Source organism: Mastigoproctus giganteus, chromosome 1, assembly GCF_048544385.1.
Source record: "Mastigoproctus giganteus isolate SK-2022 chromosome 1, ASM4854438v1, whole genome shotgun sequence".
Classification (NCBI taxonomy): domain Eukaryota; kingdom Metazoa; phylum Arthropoda; class Arachnida; order Uropygi; family Thelyphonidae; genus Mastigoproctus; species Mastigoproctus giganteus.
Window position 1 is genome coordinate 76,878,584 of NC_143575.1, and position 14,721 is coordinate 76,893,304.

At 35.8% G+C, this 14,721-nt stretch overlaps 1 protein-coding gene across 8 annotated transcripts in view; it reads left to right on the forward strand.

The window, feature by feature from the left end:
* The window catches only part of Mctp (multiple C2 domain and transmembrane region protein), a 690,267-nt gene that overhangs the window by 478,470 nt on the left and 197,076 nt on the right, over positions 1-14,721 (forward strand). For all 8 annotated transcript variants that reach the window (XM_090373448.1, XM_090373456.1, XM_090373439.1 and 5 more), the window contains one exon: positions 4,620-4,761. In XM_090373448.1, coding sequence (XP_090229574.1) covers positions 4,620-4,761 — 142 coding nt within the window. The remainder of the gene's footprint in view (positions 1-4,619; positions 4,762-14,721) is intronic.

Below are 14,721 nucleotides of genomic sequence, written 5' to 3' on the forward strand. Positions count from 1 at the left end.
GGATAGTTGAATGCTAGAACAAACTTAAATCTATTGTTGCTACATAATCTTGCTTTCTTGCATCACACGAGTGAAGCCACCTGCCATTTACCCTATAACCAATGCTCACACTATCTGAACTGAAAGGATCCATAAATACCTTTTGGAACAGTACCACTGTTCCTAAAGGTATTTAAGGATCCTTTCAGTTCAGATGCTGCTTGAATAAAACTTTGGAAAAAATGGCATCATTGGTTAACATTGTACCTAGAATCCAGAAAAATAATCAGTTTACCTTTTAGAAGAATAGATCATCCTTACATTTTATGGTAAAGGCTGAATCAAAAATAAGAGATGCATTTATCAGAAATCATCTTGTCATGGCATGTCTTGATATAAAAAAAGCTTTTGATAACACATGTTGCAATGGCATCCTAAGGGATCTCCATTTTTATGGCTCCATTTTTAAGCACCTGTTTATGGCTCTGCTAGGGAGAGTACCTTAACAAGTCTTGCCTCCATCTAATGCCATGCTGTTAGGATTGCCCTAGGTACAGAACATCCCCAATTCAATGTCTATATGTTGAAGTTCATGAACCTCCATTCAGTATTAGAAGAAAAATGTTACTGATGAAGTACTCAGTTAAAATTAAGTCTCGATCCCCACTTATTTATTTGACCACTATTATATGATCTGCAGTAGACAATCCGCTGTGGAAACAAACCAAGAACAATCCAACCTACTGTATCAGATTACAGAACCTAATAGAATGCTGGAGTGTTCACTTTTATTTATATCATCAGAGACTTGAGAGATCTGGATCCTCCATGATTACCTTCACACCTTTTTGTGATTACTTTGAGCAATGGGGAAAAAGGGTTAAAATCCAATAACTACTACAACAACTTGTTTATACACAATTATTCACACTTTTCTAATTTCTACACTGATGGTTCAAAGTCTGGCAGTAAAGTAGTTGAATCTGCTGTCTTGGCTAGGTGCATCTGCTGTCTCCCCTAATATGTTTTCTGTTTTGCTTCCAGCCAAATGCAGCAGCTATACTGCTGAGCTCCAAGCCATTAAGCTTGCTCTGGAAATAATTCACTCCTGTCAATCAATAAAAGCATAGTATATACAGATTCCAGGGGTGCTCTCTTAGCTCTCAAAACCACCTCACCTTGCATTTTTTTAAATTAAAACTGAGCTGATACATCTTCATGAACATCAGCACACTTATCTTCTCTTGAATCCCAGATCAGATTGGTATTCCAGGAAATGAATGTGCAGATGATGTTGCAAATGCATAGCCTCTACAAAGGATATAGTTCTGTATCCTGATTATATATGCAACTTGTAGAGAATGTATGGAACAATGGGCTCTTCTGTGAACATATAACAATCTGTTATATGTTCACAGAAAACTGTTATATGTTCCAGCAAACATAATCTGTTTCAGCTGAAACGTGAAAAATAATTATGGACTTCTTAGCCTCCATAAAAATAGAAAATAAGATGTAATCCTAGCCAAAACCCAAATAGGCCATACTTTCCTCACTCATTTGTTTTTGTTCCCAGGGAAAGATCCTCTGCAGTGTATGCATTTGCAACCACTAACAGTAAAGCATATATCCATTGAATGTAGCTTGTTCAGCAGTGCTTGATAGTTTTCTGCTTTCATTTCTCTCCCAAATCTACAAGAAACTTTTGTCACTCAACTTCATCATAGGTAATGACACAACCCTTTGAATTTTTTATTTTACCTGAAACAAATTCAAATGTATGACCAATTCTATCTGCTCCCAGGGCAGTCATCACATGTAACCTCACTGTAGTAACCACAATATGGCCTGAGTAGCCCTTGTACCAGAAATTCCCATGACAACAAAAGACCAAACCAAGCTGTGTCACATATCAACTGTGCCGTTGACACTTGCACATGTGACCTTGGCAGTCAGTCAAGTTCATTCCTGTTCGGTTTCACCAATGTGACATGTGAGGAACAGTACGCTGCTCTGAAATATTGTTTTTTCTCAAGAAAACATCATTTGAAGCAAATGAAAAGTTAAGAGGTTTATGGTGAATCTATAATTCTAGGTAGCTCAGATCGCAGGTGGTTTAGAATGTTTAAAGTCGGCGAGATTGAAATCACAAATATCAGTGGTCCTGCAGCTCCAACCACTACTGTCACCGCAGAAACTTTAAACACTGCTTCTGTAATTGAGAGGGAATTGTGTAACAGTAAGGCAACTGGCAGAAATATTGAGAATATTGGTAGGAAGCATCCTTGATATTTTCAGTGACGATCTGCATATAACAAGTGTTTATGCATACTGGGTGCCGAACTTTACCCACCCGGGCTAGCCGGGTGGGTAAAGTGCCTGCCTGGCAACCCAAAGGTCGCGGGTTTGAATCCCGCCTCGGGCTTGGATCAAAGTACTGCAAAAACCTTGGGAGGTGCACCGGGTTCCAAGACTACTCACACCTGAGGAACAGGAAGTTTGCATGGAGGTTTGTCAGAAGCTGCAACGGATGATTACTGATGATGGTGAGGTTTTGCCCAAGGTGATAATGGCAGGTGAGACCTGGCTTCATTTTGACCTAGAGAATAGGCAACAAAGCTCTGTTTGGCAGTCTACATCATTGCCAACACCAAAAAGGAAAAGTTGTGGCTTCTGCAGGAAAGGTCTTATCTCTTTTTTGACATTCAAAGAATGGGTTACCAGCATGTTTTGTCCCGTGATACAACTGTTACAAGACCTTACTATAGAGCTGTACTGCACACTTTGTGGGATCACATTCGTCACAAATGACCATAACTGCACGTGGGTAAGTGGATGCTATATCACAATGCAAGACCCATATTCTTATACTGTCATCGAGTAGTTAGCAAGCATTAATATCAAATGTGTTTCTCATATGCCATACAGCCCTGACCTTGCACCCTGCAAATTTTATTTTTCTTATTTCCAAAGTTAAAGGAGGAGCTGCAAGAAAATAGTTCCCAGTTGTCAAGTTGTAAAGACATCGGAGGCAATTCTTAAACACATACCAAAAGATGGCTTCCACCATGTTTTTGAAGAATAGAAGAAACGTTGGAGTAAATCCATTTCATTATATGGAGACTACTTTGAAAAGGACCATCAAAATATAGATAATTAATAAAGGTATGTTCTGGGGGGATGGGGAAATGATCATTCTTTATTGAACAGCCGTTGTATAATTTTAAAGAATGAAATAATTGTTTTAAGACTTGGAATCAAACAAACAAGCATATGTAATTTGATTATTTCTTTGTGATATGTGATTTGTTCTCATGTCTTCATTTCTAGCCTCAGTTGGTATTTATCACTTTCTTTAAAAATTATATAGAGTAACAAAAAATTATTTGGAATTACTTAATTTTTAAATACAGTCGATTCCGGTTATTTGGGACCCATTGGGACTAGTGCATTTTGGCCCGATTAAGCGGCTGCCCCAATTATCTGAAGTTTCACGTAAATAGTTAAAAACACAACGTAACCTCCCCCCCCCCCCTTACAACTGATTCACTGTACAATCAAATCATGTTACGATGGATACACAATAGTGAAACACCGTTCGTTATACGATGTGCAGTAAGCGCCGGCCATTGTGATCACGTTTGTGAATTGAATTTTAATTCTATTAAACAGCGATTCTAATTAGCAAAAATAGGAGGAATATTATCCACAGGCTATAAAAGCAAAGATATATTAAGCACAAATTTACCCTTTATTACCTTACCTTACCAATTAAAAAATTAAATGATACATGAAAATCAGAAGAATAATTAATATGCACTGTAATATGTACATACTAACTAAACTAGTTGACATTTCTGTTCACTGATATTTGTGGGTGGGGGTTGAAATTTAAAATAGTAAAAAGATAAGCAATCAATAACAAAGAACACGGCACACACAAATTGCAAGTAACACGATACGTGCAAGTGAGAATGGAGTGACGAGTTACAAAGCTTTAAAAATGGAATGAAGAGAAGATCTGAAAATTGATTTTTTTATGATTGAAGATTTCATGGAAGTGTAAACACATTTCACCATAATTAACCCACAGAATTCCAGCTGTCGGTATTATCGCAAATTCAGTAAGATCGAGTTTACTGTCTGTTTATATTAGATTCACTAACAGAAAAGCCCAATAAACAAGTGACTGCTAATTGTTTTTATTGTTTATGGTTGTGACCTCCAGAATTTTGACCGAACCACGTGGTACCGTCAGAGACAATCGTAGGGTAATCTCCAGTGCTGCGGTCTCCTGCCCCGATTAAACGGCATGCTGTCCCAATTAAGCGAAGTGAACCCTGGCTATTTTCTCGATTGGTTTCTGTTTTTTAAGATTTGCCCCGATTAACTGGTTGCCCAAATAACCGGAATCCACTGTACTACCACTTCTGTATGACAACTTTGTAGTAATATGTCACTTGCTGCTAAATTGGCTTCAGTATTGACTTCTATACAAAAGTTTCATTCCTAATACTATACTCAGAAATTCTCTGGTATTGTTAAGAATAGTATTCAGTTACTTTATTATTTAACAAATGATAACAGTTAAGACAGTTATTTTCTTTAGTATTATAGCTTGTTTCAATTAATATTTTAAGCATATAAAGCCCAGGGATTGGCAGCAGCTGATTTGTGTGGTAAGAGTGATCCTTTCTGTGTGGTGGAGCTAGTGAACTCGAGGTTGCAAACGCACACTGAATACAAAACATTATCTCCAGAATGGAACAAGATCTTCACTTTGTAAGTTAATGTTAATGACTTGGTATGAATGTTCAATCAGTATCAACAATTTTTTAAATTACTTTTATCAAAATTTTAATCACCCATGTATGGGGGGGGAAGGAAATTAAAAAAAAAAAAAGTCTGTCACTTGTAGTTGTGTGCCTGTTGTGGTAAACATGAAAACTGGAGTAGCAAGGGTAAAAGAGGAGATTGAACACTTAGTGGTAATAGGCTGTCCCTGTCATTTTATTAATTTGTGTGCTGAAAAGGAGCCAAAAAAAGTATTGAAGCATATGTGTACACACTAGTTGTTTTGGTTAAATGTGTAACTAGACTGGTAGAAAAGGGGTCAGGTCAAAAGAAGAGGTTAGAAGTGATCAGAAAAGCCATAAAGCAATTTTCAGTTTCCAAATTTAAAAGTATAATTGATCACTAGTAAGTGGCACTGACTCATATCCAGAAGTTCTGAAAGAAGACAAATCAGTGAATTCCTGAAGTGGGGGGGGGGGGGGATTTCTGAATCGCATACTTCTGGTGAAATCAGTCCTGAACAGGCCAAGGGAATTAATAATTCTAGGCATGTTATACTCATTTGTGCAGAAGCTCTGTTTGTTTCTCTCTTCTAAGCTTGAATAAAGCAATTTGCTTGTTTCTTTTAAATGCTATGCTGGTGTTTGAAAATCAAACTTTAATCCAATGTGCCTGTCATCCATTTGCTGGGGTCATTACTGTTCGATGTGTTGAAGAATTTTTGTGCAAATTTATTTTGCCAAGTTTTCAAATTTTCCACTTCCATTTTGAAATTTGATTGTCATAGCAGGCTATGCCTTGGGCATTCACCAAAAGAATGGAAGAAAAGCTAAGAACTACACAGCAAAGAATGGAAGAGAAGCAGAGAACTACACAGTGAAGAATGGAACAAATTATATTAGGGATCACTGTTAGATAAGAAGAGAAATACATGGATTAGGCAGCAAACTCAAGTAAAGGACATTCTTATCAAAACTGTAGAACTAAAATGGTCTTGTGCAGGACACACAACTCGAAGACATGATGACAGATGGACTAAGAAAATAACAGAATGGTATCCAAGAGGAGCTAGAAGAAAACCTGGAAGACAACGACGGAGATGGACAGATGAAATTCATGAGTTTGTGATTAGTAAATGGATGGCCATTGCACAAAACAGAAGAAACTGGAAAGTTGCTGGAGAGGCCTTCATCCTGCAGTGGATTGGAAATGGCTGATGATGATGTGAAAATAAAATTAATAAAACATGAGTGGTAGAACAGTGTCAGATTTAGCACATGATTTAAAATTATCCCATTTAACAGTTCCTATCATTTCAAAGAGCGAATCTGTGAGGTATTGATAGAATTAGCACTAATAAAATCTATAATAAATAGAAAATTTGAAAAGATCCAATACACAAAATGAAAAAATTATCTATTTGGATGGAAGATCTAATTAAAAAATGTATTCTCCTAAGTTTCATGACTATCCAGACTAAGATGCACGGTCAAAGACTTTCAAAAAGAAGATAAGATAACAGCTATGGCCAGAGTTTTAATGCAAGCTATGGCTGGTTTGAAAGGTTCAAAAATCATGATAACTTACATAACATGAAGATAAATGGGAAAGCAGCAAGTGCAGTTTGGAAAGCTGTTGATATCTTCAATAATAGTTTTTGTGTTGCTTAAAGAATAAAATTATTTGAAAGAAATTTTTAATGTGGATGAAACTAGTCTCTACTGGAAAAATGTCTGATCACACACAATCAAAAAGAAGCGAAATGTATGCCAGGTTTCAAAGCATATAAGGATCACATTACTCTTTTTATTGGGTGGAAATGTTGCTGGCTATAAGTTGAAGTATATATAGTTTTGAGTGATAAATCATTTATGATTTATCACTCAAAACTATAGAGCATTCAAAGAAATTAGTAAAGCCAAATTACCAGTACCTTATTGTTCAGATAAGGTGTGGAGGACACAATTCCTTTTTGAAGACTAGTTTATCAATTGTTTTATTCCAGAAGTAAAAGAATATTGTAATTAAAGTGATAGTTGTTTAAAAATCCTATTGATTCTTGATAATACTGCAGACCACTCTCCACACTTAGGTCTTTGCTCAAACATAAAAGTGATTTTTTTTTTTTTAACACCACCTAACACTACAAGTTTAATACAGCCTGTGGACCAGGGAACTATTGCTATGTTTAGAGCTCGCTATTTTAAAATCACTTTTGCGCAAGTAGTTACAGCAAAATAGAAAAAAAACAGACATTAAGAGAATTCCAGAAGAACTATAACATTCTACAGAAGCATGGACTGAATTGACTGGTAAATGCATGAATGGTATATGAAAAAATCCCCTTATCAAATTCTGATAACAATTTAACCTTTGATTAAAAAAAAATCATAAATAAAAAATGTTCTTGTTTATACTCCGGCGCAACCACTAGTTCTGTCGAGTTTACAATAAAACTTCAAGATGAACCAATGTTTTTGTTTTCGCCTGGGGAAAAAAAAAAGAGGATGAATACAATTAAGACGACAATTACCTTTTCTAGTTATTGTAATTTATTATGTGTCCATGAATTTGTATATGAAACTTTGAAAGAAATAGTCCATTAATATTTAGGTAATTTGTTTATTTTTCATTATGTATTTGTATGCTCTTAATATTTTTAAATGAAATTTGACTTACGACCAAAGTAGTGAAATGGAACTGCGTAAGGCAAAGAATATATGTATTTAAAAGAATAGTTAAGCTGTTAATATATTTTTATGTTAGTGTAATGTTTTGTGGTCTGTGGCTTCTATCTCAAATATAAAAGTGGTCTTTATTTGAAAAAAAAAAGTTAGAGAAACACTGTTCCAGATAATATTAAAAGTTGGCAGTTGCATTGGAAATTGAACCTGAATTTCAGCAAACAAGAATTTGCCCCAGAACAGAATGTTTGATAATGAACACCAAGACAGAGTTGTAATGATAGGGAAGAAAAATTTTAGGATCCACTTTTCTACATTTTTAGACAGCATAATCTAGTTATTAAATAACAGATTTAACTTTCTTGTAAACATGATGATCAGTTCTAAGATGAATTAGGATATTCTGAACACAGATAATGCCATCATTGATTTTTATGAAGAATTAAAATTAGTAAAATAATAAGAGGAGTTTACCTCAATATAGTGCGTAGAACACTTCCGTATGATACCCTCCAGAAATTAAAACGGAAAAAACTAAAAAATCGACAACTTACCGGTACATTAGAGTAAAATATAAATAATTAAATAAACAATTTAATACAATTCAAATCAATATAAAACAATTAAAAATCAAATTAACGCAATTAAAAGAATCAAACGAAAATATTCAAAACGATTTTCCTTCCTGAAGCTGACAATGGTTTTCGACCATATGTCGTGATCACAGGAATGAAAATTACCGAATCGGGTTAAACTTGATACTTAAATAGAGATTATTTGTCTTCGCGCATGCGCGTAAAGGTCCACGCATCGGAGATCAAATATGGCCGCCGAACATTAACCGAATTCTCGTGTAATTTAATTTCAATGGTTTCTGCAATTAATAGTCGCGTATAATTACGCTGAACGTTAAGTATTTTGGCCTCGTTAAATAAAAATGTTTTTCGTTAATGGCATGAAAGGCTAATTCTGACGCTGCTGAACGAGAAGCACGAACTGAGGCTTCGTGTTGATTTACACGAATATTAAGAGAAAATCGGGTCGAACCCTGATAAGACGAGTCGCAAGAAATGTTGTATATCAGATCATTAATTTGTGTTGTGAACGCTGAAAGAACCGAGCGATTGTTCAGTATAGTGTGTAACTTTCGTATTGGCCTAGCTACAATTTTAAATTTGGTATCTTTAAAGAATCTGTTAAGCTGTTTGTGCCACTGTTCAACATATGGGACAGAAATAAAGTATTTTTTGATATTACTATTGTTTGGTTTAGTATTTTGTATCCTATCCTTAGCTTGTACCCTAATTCGGTTTATTGTGGTAATGGAATAACCCCTGTTTAAGAATCTGCTAGTTAATATTTGTATTTCTGAGTCCAAAGCAGAATCCGTCGTTGAATATTTTATAGGCATTAAGAAATTGATTAAAGATAATCGATCTTTTGTAGGTGAATGGGTGATAGCTATTATAATGTAGAAGCATACCTGTGTTTGTAGGTTTTCGATAGATGCTAAATTGTATTTTGTTCGAGTCCCAGGTAAGCGTGAAATTTAGAAAGTTTAATGACTGTGTATCCCTTTCCAATGTAAATTTGAGTCTAGAATGAATATTATTAAACGAATGTAAAATGTCTTGGATAGTATTACTATCGGCAATAACTAGAACATCGTCTAAATACCTCCCATAGTATGTGATACGGGTTCGAAACGGTGTCACATGCGAAGGGAAGCACAGGCCTCAGAAAAAAAAAAAAAAAAAAAAAACACACGTTAATAAGTTACAAACATTATCGGATAGGTCAAGACACGTTCATGCGAATTCTAACACATTGTCATGGGCTTGCGACCAAGTTTATACGAGTTGGGTGACATCCCCCCAACAGACACACAACGTGCCACCACAGAATATGTCAGCTAGTTCACGAACACCCCCTCACCCAGTATCCAACGAACCGACATATCAACAGGTTACAAATCTTTCCTCGTATATACTATCGCAGGACCAGATTTCGCTTTTATCCAAAGGACTAAATTATAATTTACCACCGCGAAAACTGCCTAAAAAACAATGCGTAATTGATATTGAATTTGGACTTCATAATGTTCCACAAAAAGATGTATTCATTCAACAAGTTAACCAAGTAGTGAATAACAAACGCGACTTCCTAAATTGAATACACATGACAGTTCAGCTTTACGAGAACTTCGGGGAAATAAGGACATTATTATACAGAGAGCAGATAAAGGAGATACAGTGGTAGTACTAGATAAACATGATTGTATTAATAAGTTAGATTCAGTTGTGTCAGATACCTCCACTTATCGTGAAGTAGACCCGGCACTGTTTACCAATTTGGTCAATCAATACAATAAAACGTTAACCACGTATCGAAAAAATGACTACATTACTATGGTTCAGTTAAAGGAATTGAAGGCCAGAACATACAATATTCCTGCACTTTTCGGTCAGGTAAAATTACACAAGATTGGGTTTCCTATTCGACCTATTGTTTCCTACAAGAACTCGGCATTTTCATCCTTAGCCACACATGTATATAACATTATAAAACCCTTTAGACAGGTAATACAATTTGGGATTAAGAACTACGATGCATTATTTAATAAGCTGAAAGACTGTAGACTCGGCGACAATGACAATTTATTCTCACTAGATGTTACCTCATTATACACGAATGTAAACGTTGAATACACAGTAGATATTATTTGGGATATGTTAAATAAAAACTCGACACTGATTAATTATACGAAGCTACCTATTAAGGAAATTTTTCACTTAATTAAACTGTTAGTTGAGGCTAACTACATTACCTTTCGAGACAAGGTGTACAAACAAATTTTTGAATTACCAATGGGTTTGAGCCTGAGTGGCTTAATGTCAGAGATCTATCTCTCAACGATTGAGCAGATACGTTTGACACCATTTCGAACCCGTATCACATACTATGGGAGGTATTTAGACGATGTTCTAGTTATTACAGATAGTAATACTATCCAAGACATTTTACATTCATTTAATAATATTCATTCTAGACTCAAATTTACATTGGAGAGGGAAGGTACGGATACACAGTCATTAAACTTTCTAAATTTCACGCTTACCCAGGACTCGAACAAAATACAATTTAGCATCTATCGAAAACCTACAAACACAGGTATGTTTCTACATTATAATAGCTATCACCCGTTCACCTACAAAAGATCGATTATCTTTAATCAATTTCTTAATGCCTATAAAATATTCAACGACGGATTCTGCTTTGGACTCAGAAATACAAATATTAACTAGCAGATTCTTAAACAGGGGTTATTCCATTACCACAATAAACCGAATTAGGGTACAAGCTAAGGATAGGATACAAAATACTAAACCAATAACAATAGTAATATCAAAAAATACTTTATTTCTGTCCCATATGTTGAACAGTGGCACAAACAGCTTAACAGATTCTTTAAAGATACCGAATTTAAAATTGTAGCTAGGCCAATACGGAAGTTGCACACTATACTGAACAATTGCTTGGTTCTTTCAGCGTTCGCAACACAAATTAATGATCTGGTATACAACATTTCTTGCGGTGATTGCGACTCGTCTTATCAGGGTTCGACCCGATTTTCTCTTAAATTTCTCTTAATATTCAAATCAACACGAAGCCTCAGTCCGTGCTTCTCGTTCAGCAGCGTCAGAATTAGCCTTTCATGCCATTAATGAAAAGCATACTTTTTTATTTAACGAGGCCAAAATACTTAACGTTCAACGTAATTATACGCGACTATTAATTGCAGAAACCATTGAAATTAAATTACACGAGAATTTGGTTAATGTTCGGCAGCCATATTTGATCTCCGATGCATGGACCTCATGCGTGAAGACAAATAATCTCTATTTAAGTATCAAGTTTAACCCGATTCGGTAATTTTCATTCCTGTGATCACTACATACAGTCGAAAACCATTGTCAGCTTCAGGAAGGAAAATCGTTTTGAATATTTTCATTTGATTCTTTTAATTGCGTTAATTTGATTTTTAATTGTTTTATATTGATTTGAATTGTATTAAATTGTTTATTTAATTATTTATATTTTACTCTAATGTACCGGTAAGTTGTCGATTTTTTTTTTTCGTTTTTTCCGTTTTAATTTCTGGAGGGTATCATACGGAAGTGTTCTACGCACTATATTGAGGTCAACTCCTCTTATTATTTTACTAATATTATTATCAACGTAGAACATATTGAGTAGTACAGCTCTGATTCATACTATCTAATGAAGAATTAAAATATTTGCAAAACCGTTTTGAAGGCAGTTGTTTTCACTGCAATTTGTTTGCTCAAACAATTTGATAACATCATTAGTAAATATTTTTATTCTGCCGAGAGTTCTTGTAATTAGCATTAGCAGTGGCAAATTATGTAAGAAAGCAAGCTTATACAGCATCACCAAAAAAGAAAAACCTTTCCATTTCCCCTATCCATTCCCTCCAATAGTCTAGTTGGTCTGCTTCCTTGAATTTATTTGAGCAATCATCTTCCACAACAACAGATGAAAGGTTGTTCCAGCAATCAACCACCAGCTGGCTAAAGGCAAACTTCTGCACATCTATTCTGCAATCATCCATCCTCACTTTGAATTTTTGGCCCCACATGTTTGTAGTCTGAGCAAGAATTCCATCAACATTGAACTTGCTCAATCCATTCAAAGCCTTAAACATCTTGGTCAGATCACCTTACAGGTGCATAGTTTCCAGACACTGTAATTTGTAGAACTGAAGCCTTTCTTGGTAAAAACACCCTTGTTCCCGTCACCAATCTCATTGGCCTTCTCTATTCTTGTTCCAGCAGCTCTGCATCCTTCCTAAAATGAGGTCTCTAGACCCAATGCAGCATTCAATGTGGCCTGACCACTGCCTTATATAATAGAATAATCACCTCCTTATCCCTGCTAAGGTTGTGCAAATCAGCATGAAAATATGTTTAAGAAAGTGATAAGGAAATGTTGCAAGCTTAATGGTTTGGGAGAAAATTTCTAAAATATATTCGAAATAATTAATTGAAAATATTGGACATTAGTTAAATATTGAAGGAGGTTAAGAGATAAGCACCACCTCATAAATGTATTCATTGACTGAAGATATATATAAAGATATATATAGACTGAACACACACACACACACCACGACCTCTGGGAATCAGGCGAAAGGGCTCTGTTGCAGTCAACTTTCTCTTCCTGAGAATCTCATGGGATACACTACGTTCAAACCTAAAACTCTCCATACCACTCATGACTAAAGTCAGCCCCTTTCAAAATTGCCCATGTGGTAGGCAATGGCATATCACCACATTATCTGATGCTACAGAGACCACAACTCCAAAAAAACTGCTGTTAACCAGATCTTGGATGTCACTGTGTTCCCTGCTAAACAACTAAATTTGTGAAAGAAGAGGGTAAATGTGACAACATGGAATATAAAAATTTTAAAGAAGGCAAGATGAAATGGTCATCAATGAAATGGATAGGTACAAAATTGACATTTTTATGAGCAACTGAAGTCATGTGGACAGGACGAGATCACTTCAACGCTAGAAATGGATATTTGGTTGTTTTTTCTGGAAACGACCAAGTAAACGAACATGGTGTTGCTTATTCATTTTGAATAAGGAATGTTCAAGGTCTCTTCTTGGATACAATCCTATTAATAGTAGAATGATGACAGTTAGCTTCAGAGCCAACCAGTAAATCTCAGTTTTAGTTGCATATGCACCAACATCAACAGACCCAGATGAAGATATGGTTGTTTATTATGAAAATCTCCAAGCAACTCTTGACATGGTCCCAAAAAAGGATGTTTTTGATACTCATGGGTGATTTTAATCCAAAAATAGGCAAGGCAGTCTCTTCTAGTTCAAAAATGTGGCATTAGAAATGAATGGGGAGAAAAATTAATTGAATTGTTGGTAGGATTGTTCAGGACACTACTGACGCTATGCTGCTGCAACAGGATCTGGAAAAGTTGAGCAGATGGGCTGAGAGGGGGCAAATGAAGTTTAACATTGACAAATGTAAAGTACTACGTATGGAAAACAACAACCCCAGAGCAACGTATCAACTCTGTGGTACTACACTGACAATGGTAGAGAGGACCTGGGGGTAATTGTGCAGGCAGATATGAAGTTCTCTGAGCAGTGCAGATGGGCTGCAAGAGTAGCTCATGGTGTCTTGTCAATGATATACAGGAATTTTTCTAGCAGGGATAAGGAGGTGATTGTTCCCTTGTATAAGGCAATGGTCAAGCCACACCTTGAGTACTGTATACAGGTCTGGAGGCCTCATTTCAAGAAGGATGTAGAGCTGCTGGAACGAGTACAGAGAAGGGCAACAAGATTAGTGAATGAAACAAAGGGTTGCTCTTATTCTTAACAAATTTTGCAAATTACAGTGTCTGGAGACTAGGCACCAGCGAGGTTATCTGATAGAGGTGTATAAAGCCTTGAATGGTTTGAGCATGCTCAATGCTGATGGGATCCTGCCTCTTGCTCAGAATAATCACCTGAGAGGGCATAAATTCAAATTGAGGAAAGACAGATGTAGAATAGATGTACGGAAATTTGCCTTTAGCCAGCGGGTAGTTGGTTGGTGGAACAAACTTCCATCCCTTGTTGTGGAAGTTGATAGTCTAAATAAATATAAGGCTCAGCTGGACAGGTATTTCGAATGAATGGAGGGGTGAAGTGGAAGTTTTTTGTTTTTTTTGGCTGATGCTGCATAAGTTTGCTTTCTTGCGTCATATGCCTCTACTAATGCTAATTTCTTATTTGAGCAGTATTTTCATTCGTAACACCTGCTTTCAGCAATACCCAAGAAGATTCTACAAGTGGAAATCTCCTGATCATAAAACAAAGAATCAAATTGATTACATCCTTATTCAATAAAGATGGTGTTCCAGTGTTATTGCAGCAAAGACTTCCTGGTGCAGATCGTGGCAGTGATCATCAATTACTTCACATCATTCTCAAGCTGAAGCTGAAAAAGATCAAGAATACGGTTTCCCTAGACTACGATGTAGAAAATATTCCCAGCAATTATATATAATTACTGAAGATTTCATTAATTTCAGATGCAATTGCAGCATTACAGAGTTACTGTTACAGAATTGATTAAACTTACAGTTGTGAAGTGTTCAGTTTTTTTTCACAAAATGATTGTAAAGATTTGGGGAACAGGGCAGTGGCCATCAGATTAGAAGAAATCA